The 25310-nt window shown below is 49.7% G+C and overlaps 1 protein-coding gene across 3 annotated transcripts; it reads right to left on the minus strand.

Moving 5' to 3' along the window:
* Window positions 1–94: 94 nt before the first annotated feature.
* On the minus strand, window positions 95–25290 carry LOC144138884 (uncharacterized). 3 transcript variants are annotated; one of them, XM_077671386.1, is made up of 9 exons: window positions 25117–25290; window positions 20624–20998; window positions 15961–16050; window positions 15818–15853; window positions 9532–9609; window positions 4585–4773; window positions 2285–2428; window positions 1908–2037; window positions 95–697 (listed from the first exon to the last, which is right to left on the minus strand). In XM_077671386.1, the coding sequence occupies exons 2-9, from the start codon at window positions 20996–20998 to the stop codon at window positions 639–641; spliced, it is 1101 nt and encodes a 366-aa protein (XP_077527512.1). In that variant the 5' UTR covers window positions 25117–25290; the 3' UTR covers window positions 95–638. The 3 variants fall into 3 exon arrangements, with proteins under 3 accessions (XP_077527512.1, XP_077527511.1, XP_077527513.1); XM_077671385.1 differs by having other exon boundaries at window positions 20618–20998; window positions 25117–25281; XM_077671387.1 differs by lacking the exon at window positions 9532–9609 and having other exon boundaries at window positions 20618–20998.
* Window positions 25291–25310: the final 20 nt, after the last annotated feature.

Genomic DNA, 25310 nt, shown 5'->3' on the forward strand with positions numbered 1-25310 from the left:
TGACAGTCGTGAACCAATTGGAAGTGGGTTTTGGTCTCCAGTAGATACCCAGCAACGGTTGAGAGCACGTACACTAGTGGCCACAAAGCACAACTCCAGGTTTTGCCGGTAGAAATTTTATTTCAGAAACAAGGGCACTAGAATGAAAGCAGGGGGAGGAAGTGGTTACATAGAACACAGTGTAAGCAAAAACAAAGTGTCACAGATGTCACACACTTGAACATTTACTCAAAGCTCTACATGCATTTCAAAATTATACATCAGTCCAATCGCCAAAGTGCCTGTTTCATTGCCATATTTTCCCGTTCTGGTCATCCCTATGCCCGACACAGTGCAGAGACGAGAGGTGACAATACGTGCTCTTTATTTCCGCTAACTTATCCGGAATGACAAGGTCACAAGCGATAGGAGCGAGCCCTTTTCTACAGGTGTGCGCAAATGAAGTGTGAAGTATGGGGGAACAAGGGGCAAGCCCGAGACATTGGAGGGGGCGCTCAAATTGAGGTGGTGGTCTTTACAAATCCTGCGAAGCAAAAATAAAACCAACAGAACGGCACGAAACAGAAGCCGGCGAATGGAGTTGGCCGCCCTGCAGGCCATGTCCACTGATGATGCTCGGGTTTCGGCCGGCCAGCCCATCACCTCTGGTTCGACTGGAGCATGCCGAGGGTCAGGACGGTCAGGTTCATCGGCTGACCTGCAGGGAAGAGAATGCTACGCTGCAGCCACCGTAGAGTTGCACCACTGGCCTCAAAGGCGGAGCTGTTAAGGGCCGTTTCAGGAATTGAGCATTTCTCGGCAGAGTTTTATTCACCAGCCACTGCAAACGGGAAGATTTTGTGGGGAGAGCAAAGCAAACCACCTAGATTCAGATTCTGGAGTTCAACGCACCGAAGCTACAACTGGGCTATGTGGGTGCCAGTTCAAAGGGAACCCTGCCTCTTTTCCAGTGCCCTTTTCTGAAGCTAGTAGGTGGAATGAAAAAAAGATTAAAGGGTGGGGGAAGAAACCAGGGAAGAACACAGACGCTAACATGTGTAGCTTGGCGAATTGCCACGGGCACACTGTCACCTTGACGACAACACACAAGTACCGAGGGAGCCAGAGAGGCAAGTCACACTGTCACAAAGCAGTGTGAATGGTGAACTGCACAGCGCAGCTGCCTTCCTGGAGCAGGGAGAAAAAAAAAACCTGTTTAGGCGTGTGGCAATACACGAGACCAATGAATGTTGGTCTTCATTTCCTCAATTGATTGATTGATTGATTGTAGGGTTTAACGCGCCGACGCAGCGCAGGCGATGAGGCGCGCCGTAGTGGAGGGCTCCGGATTAATTTTGACCACCTGGGGATCTTTAACGTGCGCCGAAATCTCGTACACACGGGCGTTTTTGCTTTTCGCCTCCATCAGAAAAGCGACCGCCGCGGCCGGGAATCGCACCCGCGTCCTCGTGCTCACCAGCGCAACGCCCTAGCCACTCAGCCACCGCGGCGGGTGTCTTCATTTCCTCATTTGATTTGCTCTTTAATTTGAAAGCAACAAAGCACTTGCAAACCGTCACTTGACATAGCTGAGCTGAAAATTCTCGCCCAATACTCTATCACTTTAAATCGAACTGCCCACTATACCATTTTCTTAGTGTTCTTCTCTCTCTCTCTCTCTCTCTCTCTCTCTCTCTCTCTCTCTCTCTCTCTCTCTCTCTCCCCCCCCCCCCCCCCCCCTTGCCCCTCCCAAACTTCCTATTATTTGGACTACTTTCCAAGCCCCACCAAAACGATCTTTTGGAGCCTACAAATGCCACCCTGCCCCACACCTGAGGGTTTGCGACCATTCCTGGTCCCCGTTAGGCTGCACCAATACCAAATCAAAGCACCGCGTGTGCAAGCATCACCAGTGGTCCGTGCCTCACCGTCGAGCAGGCGTCCGTTGTAGGCCTTGTAGGCCTTCATGGCGTCCGCCTGCCTCTGGAAGGTGGCCAGGGCCGTGCCCACAGCCACCATGCGCGCATCGTGCATCGGCCCAATGTCCTGGAACAGGTCCTGCATGAGGGACAGGGGGGCTCGGTACAACTTCACCCTCTGGGCTGAAGGCGCACGGGGAACACAAACAGGCACTCGGGAGGGGAATGCCTCGGTGAGAGCACGCCAACACTCAAGTGCACCTCTTTCTGCCAGCCCCCTCGCAGTGCGCAAGGGGGCCTTCTTCTTCCGTCTGCTGCCACGGCCATTGTCAACAGTGGGCAGCAGTGCGCAGAGAGCGGGGGAAGTGTGCGAACAGAGCCCTCACCCGGATGTCGCCCTCGGTGACCTGCGGGTGAAGGTTGGCCACGAGGACCGACACGCCCTGCAGAGGGTCCGAGGGTGACCGGCGCCCGGCCGAGGTGCCCAGGCCCCCTCCGTCCAGCCGGTGCTGAATGCGGCTCAGCGACGTCTGCAACAGAGGAAGAGGTGGGGGAGGGGGCTGTTACGTTCTTCGGGTGTGCCTAGCATACACTGGCGGCCAGCCGAGCGCAGGAAAGAGACGTCTGCATGCAGCGAAGTCGAGACCCCAAGGGTCTGTTTACTTGTAAGGCAAGCACGCTTGTTCACAAAAGCACGCCCTCTCTCCAGTGGCTTGATGCGTACTACACAGAGGCCTTGGGCTGCACTCTCTTTACATTGCAGCAAGTTAAGTTTTAATTATGAATTGACTGCACTTCGACAACAAAGTAGCAGAGCTTAGGCAGGAAATGAATGATGAGGCGATTACACAAGACAATTTCTTTTTCCTTCTGTGGTAGGCACTGGCAGGAGTCACTTTCTGCAGTAGCCCTGCATTTTATGCCATGCCAGCATAGTTTTGTAGCCTTGCCATAATATGTCGCATGACCTGCTCTGATCCACTGACCCAGCCATTCAAGAGAAACGTGCTAAGGTGGTCGGGACCCCATTGCCCCCCCCCCCCCAAAACTCCACGAGGTCCCTTGCACCAGCAGCGGACCTTCCCTTTCTCGCGTGTCTGTTGCTTTTACTCGGTGTTTTTGACACATAACTGCTCATTTCTGTTCATAACTGCGTAATTAATTTTGCGCCACTCTGCCCAAGCACAGACAATGCGTCGGCACTCCTGTCCGATTACAATTTCCAGTGAAGTGATGCCGTCCAGCTATCTTCAGGGGTCATGTAGTGCGCAGGCTCAAAAACATGGTGGCACAAAACAGCCTCGCAAAGGAAGACTGCCAGGCCATATGGTGCGTGATCCCCAAGCAGGACCAACTCAGCACTGCATGAGCTCAGCTGGGAGTACTCGAATACACCGCCATGCGGCAGCAAATTACACGTGGGCCAATTGGGACCCAGTGATGGCCGTATCCGCAAGCGAACTTCCGCATTTCCTGCTATCTTTCCCCAGCACCCACTTGCCTTCATGCGATCTCCCACGTGCACACGCTTAATTTTACAAACATCCCCCCTATCACTGGAAGAGGGGCAACTAAATCGCAGGAATAGAAATAACACCGGCTCAAAGAGGCCCACGAAAAATTCGAGCAAAAAGAATACTGAAAGAAGAAACAAGGAGATGTTCAAACCTCTGGGTTCCTACCAGAGAAATGCTGCTTATGTGAACATTATCCCGCACACATGTTGGTGCCCACTGCTCACATATCTGAGTTGGTGGTGATAAAGAGGTACAGAATTCCCATATGCTGTCTTCATTCGGACTCTCTGGCCTTATCTGAATGACCTAAACAGTGCCTGTGATGACGGCAGAAGACAATTCCTGGTCACAATTATTTTCCCTTCTTTCCCGCAAGTCTTGAGATTTGCTGTGCCAGAAACTGCCTCCCCACCTGCTTTCAGCCGCTGCAGTGCCCACATAACTCAACGTGCCGCTGCACGGGGGCAGACAGACCGCCCTCAACCGTTTCCTGGTGCACAATAAAAGAAGCAAGTGCTGCGAGAAACTCCCCTGCCAGGTCTCAAAAGACATGAAACGGTGGCTGCCTCGTACTAATTACTTTAACCACGGGGCAGCCAGCCTCGCAGCACGTTTAGATCGCTCACTACTCCACGCGAAAATGGTGAAAATGACTACGGTTGACAGACACACACGCACGCTCGACGGTGGGCACAGAGGCTCCCATGACCCACACAATCCACAGGATCAGGAGAATGCGGAAGACCTTCGGGGTCCCACAACACAGCAGCCAAAGGGAGCCCACAGGCAAAGAAGATCCCCCAAAAGATTACAGGCTAACGAAATTACCCGCAAGGTAGAGGAAGAGGAGACCATGGCACACTCCTGCTGATGATGCTCGCAGTGCGATTTCGTCACAGCATTCGCAAGCTTACTCTGCTTGTTAACGAGTGTGACCGGAACCATGCACCAGTTCTAAAAGGCAGCAACACGTTGTCACCTTGCTCATCCAAAACAAGGGGTGGTGGGACAACGTTCAGAGAGCCCGTGCCACCAACGGGCACACACGATTTCAGCCGACCCAGCACTTGCAGCTTCTCATTAGGAAGAAAGGGGGGGGGTAAGGAACCTGAGTGTGCAGCTCAGGTCACTGCCCCAGAAAACCACCACCAGCAGCTGCCCCCACTCACGGGCGTTCGGGGTGAACTGCGGGGGGAGCTGCGGAGGCCGGAAGCGGCGGACTGGTACAGGCGGGCCGGACCCGCCGCGGACGGCCTTCCGAGGACATCGTCCAAGGTCAGCCGCTCAAGGTCGTCGTCATCGTCTTCCTCCTCCTCAACCTCGATGGCGCCACGGCCCCGGAGCAGGCCCGGGCGAGACTGTGGAACCCGCCCAGGAGGAGAAAGAAAAAAAAAAAAAAGGAGGGAGAGAGAAGGTCATTTTTCCAAGGAACGCAGTCTTTCAGCAAATGCTCAGGCCCTGCAGTCAGCACCATGCGCCGAAGAAAGCCCAGCTGCCCACGGCTGGTTTTCCCATCCGAATTATGGCCACAGTTGATCCTTGTTTTTAACCTGCAACAATTCTTTCATTTTCGATCCAAGACGGAAATGACCAAACTGTACTTTCAGACACCGCGATACAGCTTTATGGACACGGTGGTGTCAATTCTGATTCTTTGGCGACCCTGCAACCCTATTAAGCATTAATCATGGCCTCTTTTGGCACATTCACATCAGCCTTACAATACGATTAGCAAAACCCATCTTTACACGGGGGACACTGGCAGGGCAGGTGCAGAAAATGAAACTCACATACCGTCAGTGTTGTCAGTACTGGGAAAGGAATTTACGAGCGGAGGGCTGCGATGCGAGTACGGTACACATAAACCTCAATTAATGAAGCCACAAAAGAATGGCACTTTACTTTATTATATTGAAATTTCACTCCATTAAAATTCTGCAACAAGCATGCGCAAACATCACCAATGTACTTGCCAGCTGCATGCACCCACTCAGAAGACCTTTCATTTTGTGTGACAGTAGTTTTCGACCATTTTCGGGGCTTGTCCCTTTGTAAGAGATGGCCTCACACGGCATTCATAGGGCTGTGGGAATGGCATGGCATCTTGCAGCCCAATCGACCTCGCAAAGCGGCCACTTCGAGGTTGCTTGGGGCTTCGCCCATGGCGTTAGCGTCAGAGCGCGGGTCCCCCTGTGAGTTACCCAATGCGCCCTGCACGATGGAGTCGCCTGTCACTACCCTGGCAGCAACAATGCAAGAGTCGGTGTAGAGAAGGTGCTCCCAAGTGACACCGCTGGGACTGACCCCGTCACTTCACAGGCATCTTCATCCCTCTTCCGGGCTGGCCTGATCGTCTTCGCTGCCATGACCGAGTGCATGCGCGGAGAATCGAACCCCTTCACAACCCTCTGCACTATTGCATTTTTCAGCTGCACTCGCTGTTACAACCGCGTAGTTCTCGAACCCTGCAGTTTCGAGGCGTTTGGATAAGCCAACCCCACCGTGGTCGGTGCACAGCAGTATGGCAGATCTGATCGCCACTTTCATTAGCACTATGGGCGACAATCCCCAGTGCAATTTTCCCCCCCACTACCACCCCTTTTCTTGCATGTATGACTACTTGCACCACAAAGACCATCCTGGCAAGTGGAAACAAGTGCCATGATGCCGCCGCGTCGCACAGCCGTGTGCCGACCAGGGTACACGGCTGACGTGCACGCTATGCGTGTTTGCGTGCAGAAAACGCTACGCTTTCAGCACTCTCTACTTCTGAACCACTGGTGAAACTGAGCCAGGTTATTGCATCGCGCAACATTGATCGGAAAAAGCAGCCCAAGCACAGGGAGATGGCAAGAGGGCAAGGATATGGGAAGACTGCACGTGGCATCACCCTCCATCTTTGAGGGTCAAGGAGAAAATAATGAAAAATTAACGCCGTTTCACTCATCATGAAAGCTGTCGGAAGAGTGCAGAGCAGTGATTCACCATAATGGGCTGCAGCGCCGTTATCCACTCACTGCTCCAACCAGTGCATTTCAAATTTCCCGCCTTCGCAGTGCTTGCGCGCCCCCTGCTAGAAACTGCGCCAGCGGGAGTTCTGTTCTTTTTGTGCTCGTTGTAATTTCGTATGCTGGAGCTGTTTTGAGTCATTTCGAACGGGTAATTTTTTTTCTTGTGCGGCTGGAGCCTTTCTGCGTCATTTTGAACGTTTCTTTCTTGCGCGGCCGGTTTTTTCACTCACCATCGTAAAAACCAACCCAACGAGCGTTCCTAACCAAATGAATGCGGGGGCTGCCGGTTATAGACACAGATTTTGCCTGAAATGTACCTGCAGTTTTCTTTGCGCTAAACAATGGGGAGATGTATGACAAGTGCCAGCGGTTCACGAGGTTCGAACGGCTGTGACTATTTAAACCGTGTGGTTTTCGAAGCCTCAGCGTGAATCCCTGACGCTGGTACATCAGGCTCTACTTGGGTCCGTTATCTCATTGCGGCGCCCGATTCTGGCAGTCGCATTGACCGTTAGTGAGCCACGATGACAAGGCGAGCCCATAAAGTGCTCTGCACTTAAAATAGAGGAAGGTGTGTAATTCCCCTCTCGGCACTGGCATGCCGTGCACCACAGGAGGCTCTCCTGCGTGGGTAACTCAAGCTGCTTGCTCCAGCAGTGCTCTCCCCTTAACCGTCATTGTCACAGAGAAATGCTCCTTCCAGGTCCATTGTCTTGAAGTAAAAAAATGTATTTGTATTAAAATTACAGCAACACTTAGTTCGTTACATTGAGGTTAAATACAGATCGTTTCCAAAGGGCATTAGGTAAGCTATTCTCTGTAATACTGTAACTTCGCTAGTTTACACGGTTTCCAGTGGGCGTTAGGTGAGCTATTCTCTGTACTATGGTAACTTTGTTATACTATAATATGGTAACTTTGTTATATTGGGGATTTCATTATACCAATGTTTTATTAGATGCGAAGCATCTCATGGTCGGGACTATGTCCCTCCCTTGTCGTTGTCGTCGTTGTTGTTGTTGTGCCGTCCACATCCCCACTGCGCATGCTCGACTTGCTGAACGTCCGGTCCCTTCTATGGCTCCTGGAGCGACAGTGTTGCCGGTGTCTTCCTGGGCCGGCACGAGACGAGCACGCTTCACGCGCCTTCGACGTTTTGTCGGCCGTGAGTACAAGCAGCCCACAACCATCCGGGGAACATGCATCGACCTCATCTTCAGCAACTTCAGGGTTCATCCACTACAACAGCCCTTGACTTCATATTTCACAGACCATAAGGCGGTCATAATCAAAGCGGAACGCCAACCGCAGCTCGACGTCACCTACGTTGAACATCATGATGATAATGCTTAAATAAAGACAAACTCATACCACGTACAACGTCTCTCTCTCTCTCTTTAATGCCTCTTCACTCTAACACCCCCCACCGCCCTCCAATAAAATTACACCATCTTCCCGTAGGGGAACCCTGAGTAGTATGTGAAACAGCCATGGGGTCAACGCAATTTCCCATTTCGTAGTTCCGGTAAGTGAAAAGTGTGGTAGTTACCATGGAAACCAAACGGTAAATACAGTATAATGGTAGCTACGTACCTCAACCTAACGGAAACGACGAACTGAAAACTCATGGGCACTCACTTGAATTGACCCCATGGCTGCTTCGCATAGTACTCAGGGTTCCCCTACGGGAAGATGGTGTAATTTTTGTACTACCAAGCCATAAGGCACGATGGTATCACAAACGAGGCTTAGTTTTTATGCTTTAATGATGCACTGCCCCACATGCCGAGTTTGCTTCCCAGAACCAAAATTAGCGATTGCAAAACCACCGCTCACGTTTTTCTCTTTCCTTTGCTTGAAGGGCTAATCACAGCATGTCAGGGTTATACGTTCATTACACTAATGCAGAAGCACTTGAGGTTGAAGCCAACACAAGCGCCGAAAATCACTCCCACACAAACTGTGACGTGATCAATAGATCAGCCGGGTAGCTTCACTGCTTCTCTCCCACGCCGTAGAAAAAACTTGCGAAGATGTTTAAATACCCCTTCTTTTCTTTTCTTATCAGTAGATACTTACATACACTTGAGAAAGTGTGCACTCTAATTTTCAGATTGGAAATTGCTATACATCTGGTTCAATTCAGAACTATCAGTACAAAACCACCACCCACTGTGAATGCCGAAATCCCCATCGTGGGCAAATGCTGCTCCACCCACATCACCCACTGTTTTCTGCAGCGAGGTTCCTCCTTTTGGCAATGCAGAAAGCACCTGGTGCTCAAGGAGTACCTCCAGCGCAAAGTGATCCAAAGCAGCTCACTGCACACATGAATGCGCCCTCTTTTTCAGTGCTCACAATAGAGAGCGCTTCCTGAAAGCCAGGCTGATCAACAGCACAGTGGTAGAGAGTGGCCCCAAGGAAAACGGCCAGCTGCAAAGAGGCCCGCGTGCTGTCGACAGAGAATTAAGCAGGCCACAAAAATGCGTCCCTGTAAACAGCATGGGGGTCGCAGTACAAGACTGATCCCCCCCCTCCCACCGAGCAATTTCACTACAAATTCACAAGGCTGGAGTCATTACAGAGACCAGAAGAGTGACCCATATTACCGTATTTTCACACGTTTAACCCGCTCCTGCATAACATCCGCACCCCCACTTTCAGCCCCCCGGAAAAGACAAAAAAAAAATCCTCGCAGATTGCCCGCACATTTGATACAGGAAAGACTGCACCAAAGCTACTGCCCAAGCAACACATCGCATACTATGTGGACAGAAACAGCGTATATTTAGCAAGTAGAAATACACTGACTGCAAGGTGGAAGTAACAATTCACTAATAAAATTGAGTTGTTAGAGTGCGCTCGTCCTTGTTTTTTCTTCCTTGTCCGTGTATGTTTTGCGCAATCGCTGCCATGGAAGGCTTAGTCAGTGTTACTGCGCAGGAGCTTCATGGCATAACGTGCATTGCTGTGAAGCTGCATTGAAGGAAACACCCGCGTATTATCCGCACCCCTACTTTAACATTGAAATTTTTGCATTTCTGGTGCGGGTTATACACGCAAAAATACGGTATTACATTCGACAACCCCCGATACGGCACTCACCGAGATGAACTGGTTGGCAGTGGTCACGGAGATGCCATTGGGGTTCACTCGAATGCGCTTGTTCCGCGCCTGTGGGATCTGCACCAGAGGGGTGGTGGCACGTGCACATGGGTTTGTCTGGGACGAAAAGCCGTCGAAAGGCCCTGCCGGCAACGACGCGATTCTAAAAGTGAGCCGACGAGAAACTGCAAAAATGTCGTGTAGCAGGCTTCTCGGAAAAAAGGTTGCTTTCTGCCCCTCCCCAACACCCCTCCCAGGGTTCTTGTGCATTCAGTTTGTCGCAGTGTACTTTCAGCACATGGCATTACTGCATGTCGGGATCAGTTGTAGAGAAAGGAAAAGCTTATAATACGCAGCAAATAACCTAAAGCAAGGCTGTCATTATTACACATAAAACAGCCCAAAACGCCCCTGTTTGCATAAGATGCCACAGCTCATGAGCTGGACATTGTTATATTACTCTACATTTGCCAAGAATCCAAAAACTGCTTGGACAAGAGCTGTACGGAAAAATGAGATGTTCTGCTCAGCAAATGCTCCCAAATGAGTAAGATACCCAATGCTCTGAGCGACCCTGCTAGCACAAAAACAGGGAGTCTCTGCAAATAAATGACATTGCTTTTTTTTTTGCCATTGTTGCAAAGCTTTCACAATGTCTAGTATTTATTAAAGCTGGACAATTGGTTTCAACTGCATAGGAATGAAATCAATGGCCGATGCACTGTTGACCATCTCAGGGAAGCCACCGAGACCTGCTCAATAAAAATACAGCTTCGGCGTCAGTGAAATTCACCCAAGGCGGGAAGCACTGTCTTTTTTTTTTTTTTGCTTTGCCGACCATCTCAGCAGAAGTCATCCAAGCAAAAAGGAATACCCACGACCATGTTCTTGTTGCAAGACAAACTCTGACTGTTGATGTCACAGACATTCTAAATACTACTTTGCAACTACAGGACAGACTCGGCATTTTTCGGATCAGAGCATGGTGTAGCCCCTATGAGACTTGCATCTCGAAAGTCCCAATCTACTCGCATGCTTCAGTCTCATTTCCGAAGCAAGCGTGCCTCTGTTAGGGTGATACCCCTGTCACACGGCAAATCTAATGAGACACTTGGAGCAAATGACATTAGCTCCGGATGCCGTTAGTTTGCCGCTACATGAGAATGTTGAGTGAAATTTCCGAAAATGGCATTCAGAGATAAAATGAGTTCAGGGAACACAGTCACATTAGTTTCTGAACCAAATAAATAGCCTCGACAGCACTGGTCCGTCCCTAAATGTGGAAGCTTAACCCGTTGTGGTTCGTTGTTGGGCCCTACCCGAAAATACAACATGGCCGCAGTGATCCGCTTTCAGCGTACGCCCGACTTGGGCGTTCAAGGTTAAATTTCGTGGTCTTCCTCACTGCGATGTGCCCGCATCCTTTGTATACATGATGCGCCATCTCTTGACGGATAAATGAACTTTGCTTCTTTTTGCACACAGGCGCAGCACACTGTTTAGCACGGGCCTTCTGGATCCCAGAGCGCTTTCACGTGCGCACTGTTTGCTGAAAAGCATGGCCGCTTTCTTATCACGTGCGTTTTTAGTGGTGCACTCAGTGAAAGTAATGGCGACTTCAGTGAGGAAGAGAATTGCGTGCCTCCATCAGGTGTGCTGTTCGTAGCGATACAAAAACAAAAGCAGACAGGAAGGAAACTGTGTTATTCTTCAAAACCTGCAGTAAAGTTGCAAGCACAATGCAAGAGACAAAATCAATAACCCGTGAGTTTTTCTCGCACAGTTTGTGTTTTTCTTTGCAGTGCCAGAAATTGGCAAAATAGTTTCGGACCAGAATGGCAGGAAGGTGGGTAAAAGTTCCAGATTGCAAAGGGTTAATAGTAACAGTAGAGAAATTCGTTTAAGATCTACCACTAAACCAATATTTCCCCAGAATTTTGTTTCATATTGCAAAAACAACAAATACAGTTGAACCCCTTTATAAGAGACACGTACCGGGGAGCAGTTTCTGTCTCTTATACGAGATGTCTCTTATAAGCAGGGAACCATGTTTTCCACTTACAAATCAGACCCTAGTTCCATATGGGCACCGTATGACTAAAATACGCTCAAAAGAACGCTACAGCATGTTTCAAAAGATTCATTTTAATTAATGTTTGGCCCCAGAATTTATGAAACTTTGTTTGCTTCATGACTGTATTTACACTGTTTTTTACAACCAATTCTACACGCTTTTTTTCCTTTCCTTGTTTGTGGAAGATGAATCGTAGATGTTGAGTTCAAAAGCCTGATGAATAGCCAGAGCGGACAGCTTCTTCCGCTGTGTGCTCAGGCTATTCATTATGCTTGCAGGACTCAACATCTGCAGTGTTTCTTGATTGGGAGCTACGCGAGTGGGAGAGCCCGCATGTGCGGTCGCGCTCCAATGGATGGCAGTAAGCTTCAACCACTTCTGTCAGTTGCATTTCCATTGGCAGGGCTTCTCATCATCATTTCATAGCTGACTGAACCACTTTGTGTTTGCTGAAGTTATAATAAATAGTGACTGCAGGCGTCTGTCGTCCCCCTGTGTTTCCACAATGGAAGCAACTGCAATTAGTGACTGGTGGCACTGCATCTGAAGTTAAAATGCCTGTTACAAGCAAGATTATTGATTAAACTTCAAGGATGACTTGTCTCTTATAACCAATCTCCTATATTCAATGTCTGTTATAAAAGAGGTCGATTTAATGGGAAAGATAGGGCAGCCAACCATGTGGGTGAATAGTGTCTCTTATACCCATTTGTCTCTTACATCAGTGTCTCTTATAACGAGGTTCAACTGTAACACCTTTGCAAAGCCCTGCCACGTTTGCTGCTTCCCAGATACAGATTTGTTACGTGTACCAGCTCTTGATGTGAATGCCACCTAAAACAGGGCTGCACCTCTTTTAATTTAAAAACAAAACTTATTTTGTTACGGAAACAATTGCATTACTACCTCGAAATTATGCAAGTTTTCTAATCGCCACCGCCATCATCAACAAATGACATTTACTTCCCCGTGTAGACGCGTACGACCAAACCGAATGTCACTAGCTTTGAGTGACATTACATTTTCTATGTGACAGGGATAGTTCAGTGCCAAGGGATGTCGGCTGGTGCAAAGAAGAGTTTTTGACGTTTCTCCATTCCATGTCTCTATCTCTAGCCCATTGCGTGACAGTCGGTGATTCAAGCACCCCGCAGAGTGATGAAGAAGCACAGGGCCTTTGCCTCAAAGTGGGCTTCATGCTGAAAGCTCGATGGAGTTGTTGCCCATCAATTGAGCAAAGTGATTACAGACATTAGCACAAGGAACTGAGCACTACAACGCGTGGGGCCCTCATTTCTGAGACACCCTGTGAACACAGAATGCCCTGCAACTGGCGCAAAAGGCGCAACGAAGGCACATCCAAGAAGGCAAGCACGGTGGGGCAATCCGCCTCTTTCACAACCCTACTGCGCATGCGCAATCTCCTAGCGGCCAAGTCCCTAAGCAGTCCAGTAGGGGCAGCAGACGACATTCCCCACAGCTCCCGCACAAGCGGGAAGGGGTCGTGGGTGTATTTACATCGTTTGATTTTTTGTGTGTGCTCGTTGTGCGCGGAACAATGCCCACAACTTGTGCTGCGTTCCGCTGTAACTCGGAGTGCCGAAAAGGGAACGGTGTCGGCTTCTATCGCTTCCCGTCGACCGCACGCGATCGGCTACGGCGGCTTGCGTCGCTCGTGTCGGCTCGGGTGATGGGAACATTAGGCTTAGCATCCTGGCGGATATTTGATCGCTGCTATCTGTTCAACTGCGAATAACAATCCGCAACACAACTTTTCACTACACTATCATCCCCTTTCTCGCATGTGGAACTCTAAGTTATAACTGCCGTTTGAGCGATCGGTGACCAAGACATCTGCGTAGCCTGTTTCGATGCTGCCGCGCAGGTATCGCCATCTCTCGGCCGCTCGGCGCAACGCGCACCGCGGCGACCGGTCAGCGTATACGCTTGCATCGCGGCAGATATATCTGATCGCCGCTTTTAAAATAAGCCCTGACAACAATCCCTAGCACAATTTTTCACCACACTAACACCTACTTTCTCGCATGTGGAACTTTTTAGCGATCAGATTGATTCAGAAGAGCAGCGACAAGCGCGGTTGCTACCGTGGTCTGCGCCGGTTCGAGCCGCTGAGTGTGCCGAGCTGGCAGGCGCGGCCGGCGTGTGCGCGGACTGTTTCCGAAGGCAGAAAATGCTTCACGATTGCTTGCTTTATCCATTTCTTGCGAACAAAAGCGCAGAATCTACAAATTCAGCTCAGCGATCATCGTACTTGACCGTGGAGCAAAAACAGTGGGCGGAGCGACGCCGACGACGCATCTCATGCGCGCATCGGGCCGTCTCAAATTCACGCGTACGACTACTCGTGGCGACAGTCGTAACGATCAGTCGCATGCGAATCGCGTGTACCAATCGTACATGTGTCCAGCGCTTTAAGGCATTTTGCGAACTGCCGGCCTTTGTCGAGCTGGCGATCGCACTTCATGCCAGACGACTCCAAGTACTGCTCGCTCTGCTACTCGGACGGCACACGGATCTGTCCGAGATTTCTCTGCCAGCCCTCATTCAGTGATAAGAAGCCGCCTGGTATTATGTGATGACCAGGGGCTGTCATCTTAAGGCGTTATAACACCAACACAGAAGAAAAACTTCGGCTGCTCCTCGCCGTAATGTGGGATTGCCGTGCATACAACGAGAACGCAGCCGGAGGAAACGCCGGGAAACCCTACAGCTTCAACTTCCGCTAGGCACGCTAGGTGGCAGCACACCGCAATGAAAGAGGCGGATTGCGGCAGTGGAATACAGCTACTGGAGGCCCTGCAAATGCCGCACGGAACGTCCCAGGGAGATACGGAGGAGAGCTTTCTTTTCTATGGAACACCACACTACTAAGTGAATGCTCAGTCACCCTGTGGAAAGCTGGCAGGCCTTTTCCCCAATGGTGCGATCACACCTGCAAATTCGGCAGCGTAGCAAAGCTTGTGAGGCTACCTGCCAAGCGTTTTTAGTAGGGGTGTGCGAATATCAATTTTTTAATTTCGAAGCGAATTCGAATAATAAAAACAAAGTTCGAATCGAATAGAATATTTCTCGAATATTTTTCGAATACGAATACTTATTTTTTTTTTGTAAAATTAAAGTTTTCACCATCTAGAGAGAAAAAAAAACTGCAACTTTATTACGCAACAAATCATACAAAGTAAAATTAGAAATTACACAATACCATTGCACTCAACACGTTAGCACTCACTTAAATGTTAACATGGAGAAAGGTTAACTGCTCGACATGTTCGGGGAGCAGTGACAACCTCCTGCTCATCACGACTCCACCAGATACCGAAAGCAGCCGCTCACTTGAGACACTAGTGGCTGCACGCGATTCGCTCGCCTCGGCTCTGCGAGCACTGTATTTTCACGCCCGCATCGACGATTTCGCGCCCGCGGTAGCGCCTACCATGGTCAGAAAATGACGCACGACGCGCGCGGCAGAATGGAGGAGCCTGACTACTTGCGATGAGATCGAGACAGCCGGCTTGGCACCGCCGGAGATGGTTAGGCTTAGCACCCAGGCAAATATTTTACGGACGCTTCCTAGCGGCGGGGATGATGTTTTATAGTACCGTTTTCGCATGCATTATCAGCTCCTTTACCGCACAAGCAACTTTGTGTCTCCCTTGAGCCGCATTTTAAAGAGCGGTTAGAAACGGTCGCTCGAGCGCCCGCGCCACTTCGCGGCTGGAGCCGACGCCATGTTGACGCCGCCGACCACGCCGCGCGCAGCGCGGGGGTGGTTTCCCGGCGGTGTCAGCGCGCGTTGGGCGTGCGCAGAGCGTTTTCGCGAGCAGAAAACAACAACACCGATACAGTCTACGAAAGCACGTGCCGTTCGCCGTGTATATGCTTCGCGACTTTGCTGCTGAGACACGCTCTGAATTTTTTTTTTTTAGTTTTGGGTGATTTGAATATTTCGAACCATAAAAGTGTCGTTCGAATCGAATCGAATACCAAAAAATTCGAATCGAATATTCGAAGTTTCGAATATTCGCACACCCCTAGTTTTTAGCATTACCACACGTCTCTCGCAAACACCGCACCAGAAAAACCATAAAAAAAAAAAAAAGGCACCCCACCCTTGCGCCCTGCAAAGATTCGGGGCCATGCAGGGGGTACCAGCAGGCCCCCCAACGTCCCCGAGATGCAGAGGCCACTCACCCGCTCATCTATGTCCATCTGTGCGGCCTGCATTTGCTGTGAAGGGGGAGGAGGAGGAAGAGAAGGGCCGGGGGTTAGTTGCACCACAACGCACGGCCCAGGAAGGGCAAGGGGCTGAACTGCCGCTGCCAGCCTCTGCTCACCCGCAACTCGGCCAGCCGCTTGCTGCTGCTGATGAGGCCGCCACCGACGCCCATGCGCCTCTGCTGCATCAGTGGGCTCCCCCCGTATCCCTGGGAGGAGACAGGAGCGGAAGCGGTCACGAAGCAGCGCATCCACGGGGGCCAGATGGTGCTGCACGGCTCGAGTGCAAAGCGCCTGTGTTGCCGTCTTTCTGGTCTCTGTTGCTACTGCTCTAAGTTCAAGCGCTTTCCACTCAAGCTAGTAAGCAGCTGTGAGAGCCAGGGAGAAACGGATAGGGGGACCATCCTGAAGGTAACAGGCCACTTGAACCCAGCTAGGCCACCAGTTGACCCTCGGAACAAACATTCTCCCTTGCACAGCCCTTACACCACCTGTAGTTTGCCGAAATAATAACATCAATAATAACGAAGCAGGGATTTATTTGTGGGAAAATACGGCATTTGTACCAGGACATGCTTGGGCACCTGAGGGGAGGGAGGGCACGCGTGAAAGAAACGGGGTGTTGGAGAAACGGGAGGTTCCTCACAAAAACAGGCCCGGTCACAGGACTTTCCTCCAGTTCTTTTTACCACGGGATGTCACGTACGCCTGGCTCCAGCAAAAACATTTGTTCACAAAAGAGGCGGTTTTAGAGGCGCCATGAAGGCAGTACACAACTGCGTTCAAATTAAGAGAATTAGCCTTTGGTATCTCACTCAGCTTAATTCCAGCAACGGAAGGCGTTACTGCAAAGCTATGAATTCCTTAGGTATTGAAAAACGTTCAAATTTCACACTACCGTGACGTAACATGAGCCTCCAGTAAAAACATCTTCACAAGTGCTCTCACTGCATGTTAGCATTCGAGTGATAAGACCAAACGTAACTAGAGCCCCCGCTACAATCACAGTTGTGTTTCTTGGCAGTAACTCAGCCCGGTGGCTGCCAACCGCAGAAACAAGGTTCTGTGACATCATGGAGAAAGCGCCAAAGTGGCCGGGGAGTTGCCACTGCTTCATATGTTTTCTTCGATGTCTCTGCTTCTTTGAGTCCCCGATAAATTTGGTATCTTTGCTATTAGGACAAAGCAGTCTTTTCAACGAGCCAGACATATTTGGTCTTCATGGCCCCTTTAACCCTTTCGCTGTCACTGATGTAGCAGCATGTTCTCCACTGTGCGTTCCAAAATTCGCACCACAGCGCAAAACGTGCGCGCCTGGACTGTTTGCGCCATCGGTCAAATCTTCCTAGTAGCTCGTATTTCCACTTGCCAGCTGTCTACGACAGTATATTGAAGAGCACAGAATGACCACGCCCACCCTTCGTTGCTTCATGCGCTGTACTCTGTTGGCATGAGTGACCATGAGGTACGCGTGCGATTACGATAGCAAGGGCTGTTGTGCCATGCAGAACGGGTTTCTAGTTCTTTTGTTTTTTTTTTTAATTCGGTTCCCACGTCTGCTACAGCGCGCCAGGTTAGCCCAGTGCCTCTCCAAGAAACCGAACCATGACTCAACCGCAGCTTTTGTTCGCTCATTTCTGTGCATGGTGCCGGCGGCTGAAATTGTGTCTCTCCATGCGCACGATTACTTTCAGATGGCTGACCGTGTGGGGCCTTCGTCTGTAAACTGGAGCGATGGTTTTTCAATTCCAATCCAAATACGAGCCCAGCCCGGATTCGCATTCTGAGAGTTCCTCATCCGAGGAAGGGGTGCGAGTTCCACAGCGTCAGATTCTGATGTTGAAACGGTGGGGTTGTCTTCCCGGAAGCGTGCGCAGCAAACTGAAAATATCTGGAAGAAAGGCAATTTCTCACCCACGCTCTTTTCTTTCAACATGTTACGTTCCAGACGCTATCATAGTCATGTAAATCACTATGTTCCTTCCCTCATATTTCGGAAACCAAGCTGACACTGGGGGCGTGTCACCACCAGAAATACCCGACAGTGAAAGGGTTAACCATAGCTTCCGACCAATTCTCTACCAAAATAAACTAACGCTGAAATTATTTCCTCCCACACACTCGACCCACCCAATGCGCAACTTTTGGCTACATCCTACGATGAAACCTGAGGGCCGCCGGTTTGCAATGCCAGACAAGCACAAATGGCAGATAGCACTTGACCTGCCTCAGAGTCCGGACTTTCAGCGAGCCTCCCAAGTGTGGAAGAAACACCGCGAATCGTTTCATGAGGGGAAAACATGTGTGCCACACGGAAAATCTAATGGCATTTAGAGGGAATGACATTAGCTGCGAATGCCACCAGTTTGGCGCTACACGAGAATAGTAAGTGACTTTTACGCAAACAGCAGTGCAGGATCCAGTAAGTTCAGGGAACAGATTCGCATCAGCTTCCAAACCGAGCGAGTAACCTCAACAGCAGTGGCCCATTACTATACAAGGAAGTTTAACAATAAGCCGTTGAGCGCTGTCTCTAAAACCTACCAGTAAAGCAATCATGAAAAAAAGTAACCAACACCTTGCAAAGCTCCGCCATGTTTGCTGCTACCAATGTACAGATTCATTGCTTACTTGTCTTGGTTTGTGATTTTAACGTCCTCTAAAAGGGGTCTCTAACCTTCCTTCATTTAAAGGAACAATAAAGACTGGATGAAATTTTGTTTCAACTAAAGGATTACGCATCTCGTAGCTCTCTGGGCTGTTGTTCAACGAGCAACGATGCCTTATTTGCCGAGAATCAAATAAAGCAAGCTGGTGCTTCTCTCACCCGCTCACAATTCATTTTTTTCATGACTCAGCGACTGTGTCACCAAATAGGAGTCGAGCCCCAGTGCAGTCTCGAGCGTAAATGCTGGCATCAATCGCTTTTACGTCTCCAAGCCATGGCCGACTCCGGCAACATTTTCCTGGCCAAGGAGTTTGTAGTGGTTGCGATTGTTTAGATGCTTAAATGTTTAAATGCGTTTAGATGCTCCAGCGGCCGGGGAGCTTGCCTACTCTGGCGTCCCAGACCCCATTAAGCCGGCTGCGAGCATGGAGGGCCGCGGTGAAGCTGCCTTTGAAGCAACAAGCGCCATTTCGAATATCAGGCGCGGCGTTCCCAAGCTCACAGCTGGCACCGTTCAGGAGGGCGCCTTCACTTCACCTCGCCTGGCTTATCTTCTCTCACGCGGCACAAACCTGGCTTGCCGCACTCTTCATGGCAGCCATGTCGAGTAATCACTCACCTCTGCCCACGTTCCCCCTGGCTCAAACGACACACACTTTATGGATTGCCGTATTTTCGCACGTATAACCCGCACCAAAAATGCGAAAATTTCAGTCGCAAAGTAGGGGTGCGGGTAATACGCAGTGTTTTTCCTTCTGCGCAGCTTCGCGGCAATGCGCGTTGTGCCGTGAAGATCACCTCGTGTAAAACAGTGAGGACTGCGGCTCAAGTGATATCTTTAGCTAGAGCAGTGACACTGAATGAATTGTGACTTTTGCTTTGCAGTCAGGGTATTCTACTTGATATACGCCTTTTCTGTCTACATAGTGTGTGATGAGTTGCTTGGGCAGTAGCTTTGGTGCAGCCTTTCCTGTATCAAATGTGCGGGCAATATGCGAGGATTCCTTTTTGTTTCTTTTCCGACAGGCTGAAAGCGCGGGTGCGGATTATATGCAGGGGCGGGTTGTACGCGTGAAAACACGGCATCAACGCTGGCCTGAGGCGAACGGAAAAGCACAAGGGTGGATCAGTCAGCTATCCACTAGCAGAAAGTTTTACCAACAGCAGCATTTTAAATGACGTGTTACTCCTCCTACTTCACGCATGAAGAACAGGGGATGAGAAGGTCAGGCGGGTCGCTTAACCACCTGCAGTGCATCTTGTTCCCTTTGCCAAATCTAATAAAGCGACTTTAATTGCTTCCTGCTAGGTTATTTCTTGCAGAAACTCGCGTCACCGTTGCAGGTCATTCACTTCGCACAGCAACGCTTTTCGAAAACGAAACTGAAAGCATTATGGCTGACTAAATAGTGAGGAAAGTAGCTTGCCTCGCAGTGTATAAAAGCCGTAGTCTGTGTTTTCTAGCTACGTTGAGCTCACGAAAAGCTCTGATTTACGTTTTTTTCACGCGCTCAACCACTTTGGAAGTGTTTATTTGAGAAAAAGATGTATAGAAGCTTCTCCAATCAGCTCCCGCCGTTCCCCACTTTCGTGACATCACAAACCGTCGTATCCTAAAGCGTACGAGGCGTTGTCCCGTTTTCACTTTTCCAGTGTTTTACACCTCACTAAGCAGCGGGTTACGAAAATGGTGTATTTAGAATCTTGGCACCGTAATACATGGATACAGGCCAACATGTTCCCACCCTTTAGTGTCCCTTTAAAAAGTTAATTCACTTTGTTTTTGAAAAGTAAAAGGTTATTATGGACGCATTTGCATTATTATCTTGAAATTCTGCGAGCTTCCTAATACTCACTGCAACTATTAGCAAATGACGTTTGCTTCGCCATGTAGACCCACACGGCCAGACCGAATGTCATTAACAGTTAATGTCATCTGCTTCGAATGACAATAGATACACCCTGTCCTGGGGGTATAAATAATGCTAGGCCTTCCTTTCATTCCTTCTTGGTTTTCTCTATTGAGTGTGCGCGCACCGTTTTGAGTTTGCACTGTCCACTTTCACACCAAAATGCATATTCAGGCATTGAAACCACAAATTTCCAACCTGCACCTGCAGCTGCCTCGGACTCCTCCCCTGGAACCTGGGCGAAAGCTGCGTCGTGACGAATCCGCGGCTCGCCGCAGCTGCCGTGATGCGATCGCTGCGGAGCCCGCCACCACCAGTCCCGGCGAGGTCGTTCCGCATGGTGGTCAGCCGCAGGTTGGGCGCCCGGCCCGTCTTCACAATGCCGCGCGAAGCCAAGCCGAGCCGGCGGGCCGACGCCAGGGCCGGGTTGGGCCTGGCCGCACGCACCGCCCGAGCATTGAGGACCTCGCGCGCGTCGGTCACTGGCCGCCGCACCCCGCCCACGGGTCGCTGCGCTCCCGCCATGGGCCGCCGTGCGCCGGCGACGCCAATGCGGTTCGCCAGACGGCTGCTTACCATCTGCAACCCAGAAAGGAAACATATGGGCTGCTCTGTTAGAAGTCACACTTCAAGCTCGCTCTACACAGCTGGCCTACGCCTATGAAATGCCACGCAAGCCTGGCACCTTAGCTTTCGTTACAGTTCATAGCTCCGCAACGTTGCATTGATTCAGTGAAACATTTGAGTGCTTAACTGATATACGAAACGAGACAAAAACAATACTTCATGTTCATACTAGGAGCCTACTGAGGGGAAACTCGTTGCCTCACATTACATGTGCATGAAAGTGGGAAGCCTTTACGTGCAGAGGTGCCCAATCCCTCGGCCAGTACCAAGTGGCACACGCTGTCGTGTCTGCGTCAAAGCTCATGGCTGTACTGATGTGTTGATGGTCAACTGGACAGCACGACTATAGGCGCACTACTTTCTCTAAGGCCACGGGTTTGACCTGGGCAAGTAGCATGTTTATTTTGTTCGACAAATAGATGCCCCCAAAAAGCATAAAGGGTTGACAGACATAGTAACTGCAGTGTTGCTTATTAAGCGGAGTGACAACTCAGGAGCACAATAACTATTACCGTTGTACGAATTTAGAAGAAGATGGTGAAGGTTTAGAAGGTAATTACACATAAAAAGCTACAGGCAACCAGCAACAACATTAAGCCATAAAATTGTGAAATGCCCCCTCTCTGCAGGATCCCTTCAAAAATTCCAAACTCAGCGAACTTCACGTGTGACCCTGAACAGTGGGAAGTAAGGCGTCAACTCTCATCTTGGGATAAAAAGGAACATTTAATTCATAGATGCTTCAACTTAGCTATGGTAGCTGTTAGAGGGCTATACACAAATGTTTGTTGAACGTTACCATTTTGCCCCCAAATCAACTAGAAGGGCCTTTAATTAATGAAGGGGGAGTGGATAAGTTAGCGGCCCTGCAAGGTACAGCGATGAAACAAAACGGTCAACTTTCGTCGAGACATTATGCTGCACGTCATAGATTTACACCTTTGCGTATCCAACCCATCGTGGTGGCTCAGTGGCTAAGGTGTTGTGCTGCTGAGCTTAAAAGTCATCTGCACTCAAAATTTCAACCCCTTCAAAACCCTATTTCCGCATAGCCTGCCTAAAAAGTGAGGTACAAAACATCGTAGCTGAAATACGCGTGTGAAAGGCTTGCAAGGCAAACAACCAGCAAAAATTGGAGGTTATGAAACCGAAACAGAGAAGAACGCGACCATTACGACCAGGATGAAGTGAGACTGCAGCCGGCGAACGAGCAGCCAGGAGAGGCCGGCCGGCGGGAGCAAACCTGCACGAAACAGCTTTTGCGCGGGCGACAACCGTCAGAGCCTTGGAGAAGTGCACCCAGCAGCGCCCGACCGGTTTTCCCGGCCAGCCAGAGGAAAAAGCGCACAGCCGGCTGGCGTGTCATTTCCGCTTCATGGCTGCTTGCGCAATCCGCTGGCAGGTGCAGCATAGTCTGTGACAGAACTATTTTAAACATTTCTACCTGATTATAACCCTCTCAGCCCTGGAATTGTTTCTTTTGAGCAAAAAATGATTTTTTTTTGCCCGTTCTCACGGAGCTTTGGACCTTAGAAGCATAAAAACAAAAAATTGAGCTGATAGTGCAAGTATTTATTAATTTACAGGAATTTACAGGTCGCTAGGCAATTAAAATTTTTCTGTCGAGAAGGAATTTTCTGAGCCTATAAAAAAAAAAAAAAAAAAAAGCTGGCAGTGCAAGTATTTACGCATTTATGAATATTTTTACAGACCGGGACTTCAGTCTTCTTTGCGCCTTTGTCGTCACATCCTGCGTCCACTTTTCCACAGCCCCCAGCTCCACGAAACCTCAGCATTGGTTATGCCTATTGCAAGAGGCATCCTCGTAGCACCCTTCCCCACAAAACTAGCAGTTCTGGTTTTGTTCTTCGGCGCTAGGGTGCATTTTGTGCAGTGCCGTCAAATGATGGCACCAGGGCCGAGAGGGTTAATGCATTTCGTGGGGCTACCAGTCATGTGCCATTTGGATTGGTGGTACGTACTATTCGTTCAAAATAAATCCAAGCAAGTAAAATTTGAGCCCAGTCTGCCTTAAGGATGCTTTTCAAATGAAAAAGTCCCCGTGGCGCGATTTTTGCGCACGTTAGAAGATCCCTCGGTGGTCAGAATCATTTTAAAGCCCTCACAACAACGCACCTCCAAGGCCCAGGTTCAGCTTCGGCATGTTAAGCCCTGAAAGCTGAACCTCCTTTGTGTGTTCAGGGAAAAAAAAAAAAAAAAAAAAAAACACGCAGCCTTTTATGTACCGACCACGATAGTTGAACGCGAAGCTTTCTTGTGACAGATTTGTCGCCTGAGTTACGAACGAGTTTCGACCATGTTGAAACGGAGCAATCGGATAAACGCCGGCTTCATTACGTGAGGGACGCAGGTTCGATTCTGGCCACGGGAAGCGTTTTTTTTTCTTCCACCTCAACGTTTTCGCGTTACAGACGCCACCAATGAGAACACTGTGCCTGCGCTTTAAGAATGACTTAGCGAGTAATAGGGGCTGCAAACAAAATACTTCTTCTGCATGTGCACGCAACTGAGAGCGATAACTTTTTTTGCCCACTGGCGTGCAGATGAGCCCTTCATTGTTGCATCTCTCACCATTACAACCATTGCGGGAGCCTTGGTGACATTACACCACAGGTCTGCTAACTGCTGCCTGGTGAGGACCACAGCAGCATGCTGCCACCGAGTATTTGAAGAAGGGAGAGGCTGCACGTGTGCTGTTCTTTTTTTGTCTTTCTCAATTATTGTGTCGATAAATGTCGTTGGAGAGCCTGTTGCAAACGGCACAGCCACCATCACCATTAGCCTGGGGAAGGAAAAGCCCTTAATCCAGGACCCCTCAAGACCGCCCGGCTTCATGGGTTCCCTGTAACAGCCAAAGCTGGTCGTCAGGGTCCAAGCTGAAGAGTGCTCTAGTGCTTAAATTTCAAGCACATCCACCGTTGAAGAGTCAACTTTGTTTTAAACATTTTCCTTGTTAATGTAGGGCTCACAATCTAGAAAATGTGCGAAGGAAAGTTTGACATCCACCTGAATGCAGCCATGCGGCTGCAACGGGGCAGGTGGATGTCAAACTTTCCTTCGCAGAAACTTACTCCACCTTGGGATTTCCCCTAAATCTGGTCGGTTAACACCGGTCTAGAAAATGTGGTTTGGCCTTGTGTTGACCCCTTTTTTGACAGGCTACCACAGGGAGCCTGTATTGGTTTTAAAGAAGACGATGAATGCAAGCCTCCATAGCTTAAAAAGCAACCAGCATTTGTTACAGCCAGTAAATATTAGCTTCATTCCACGACTCTAGGCCCATTCTAGCACACCCCAAAGCTACACGCCTTTTGCACGCACGCGCTACAAACACTTGGAACGCAATTCTACATGGTAATCAGGTTTACTGCTCTTTTTTTGCAATGTTTAGTCCCGTATCGGACTCCAGTGAAGAAAAAAAAAAAAAACTAGTTTGAAACTACAGGTCCAGTAGAGGCCAATTTTCGGATGAAACGCCTCTTGTAGTCCATAAAGGCAGCTTGCTTGTCGCTAACGTTGAATACAGGTATTCTGTCCCCGAAGCTTGAGTGAAGACATACGAAAAAACGAAATGGCAGCTCGTTCTGGCTACGTCGACGGTAACGTTGAAAACCATGCGAATACAGGGACAGACGTGGGAGACTGCTGTACCCGAAAACTCACAAGAACTGTCGGCAGGGCACAATCAACCGTGAAAAAAACCACACCTTTTGAGAAAGACAAATACACGCTGTGTCGTAGCTAATATCGCAGCAATCGGGCATACTGGCATTAGAAGCGCCCGTAGACCCACGGCAAGCTCGGCCTTTCTGGCCCCAGCAAATGCCACAGATTGGTCTCACTGCTGTGTTTGTCCTCTCAGAACGCTTATAAGACAACCGGTAACCCTATAAACTGTAAATTGAATACGTAGAAGCCTGAAAGCGAAGCCACATTTAAACCACGCTTGGGCCTCGGGTGTTTTTTCGAGCTGACAGCGAAGTTACCGTCCACGCTCTAACCATGCTTCGCGGGCGAGAGGAACGTGCGTTGAAAGGCCCAGTACTCACCCTGGCTTGCCCGTTAACCTGACGCTCGCTTTCTCTCTCTCAAACGAGCTTTGTGGCCGTGCTGAGACCGAAGCAAAGCAAGCACGGTAGCGGCGCGGAATTCTGGTGCGCTACACTTTTTTCGGTCTGCGATGTTTCCGGATACGACTTCGGCTACTTTGGCGTCTTCGGCGCTGTCGACCGCGACTTCAAAA

Source organism: Haemaphysalis longicornis, unplaced genomic scaffold (genome assembly GCF_048455015.1).
Source record: "Haemaphysalis longicornis isolate Haplotype H1 unplaced genomic scaffold, Haemaphysalis longicornis Haplotype H1 scaffold_5, whole genome shotgun sequence".
NCBI classification, from domain to species: Eukaryota; Metazoa; Arthropoda; class Arachnida; order Ixodida; family Ixodidae; genus Haemaphysalis; species Haemaphysalis longicornis.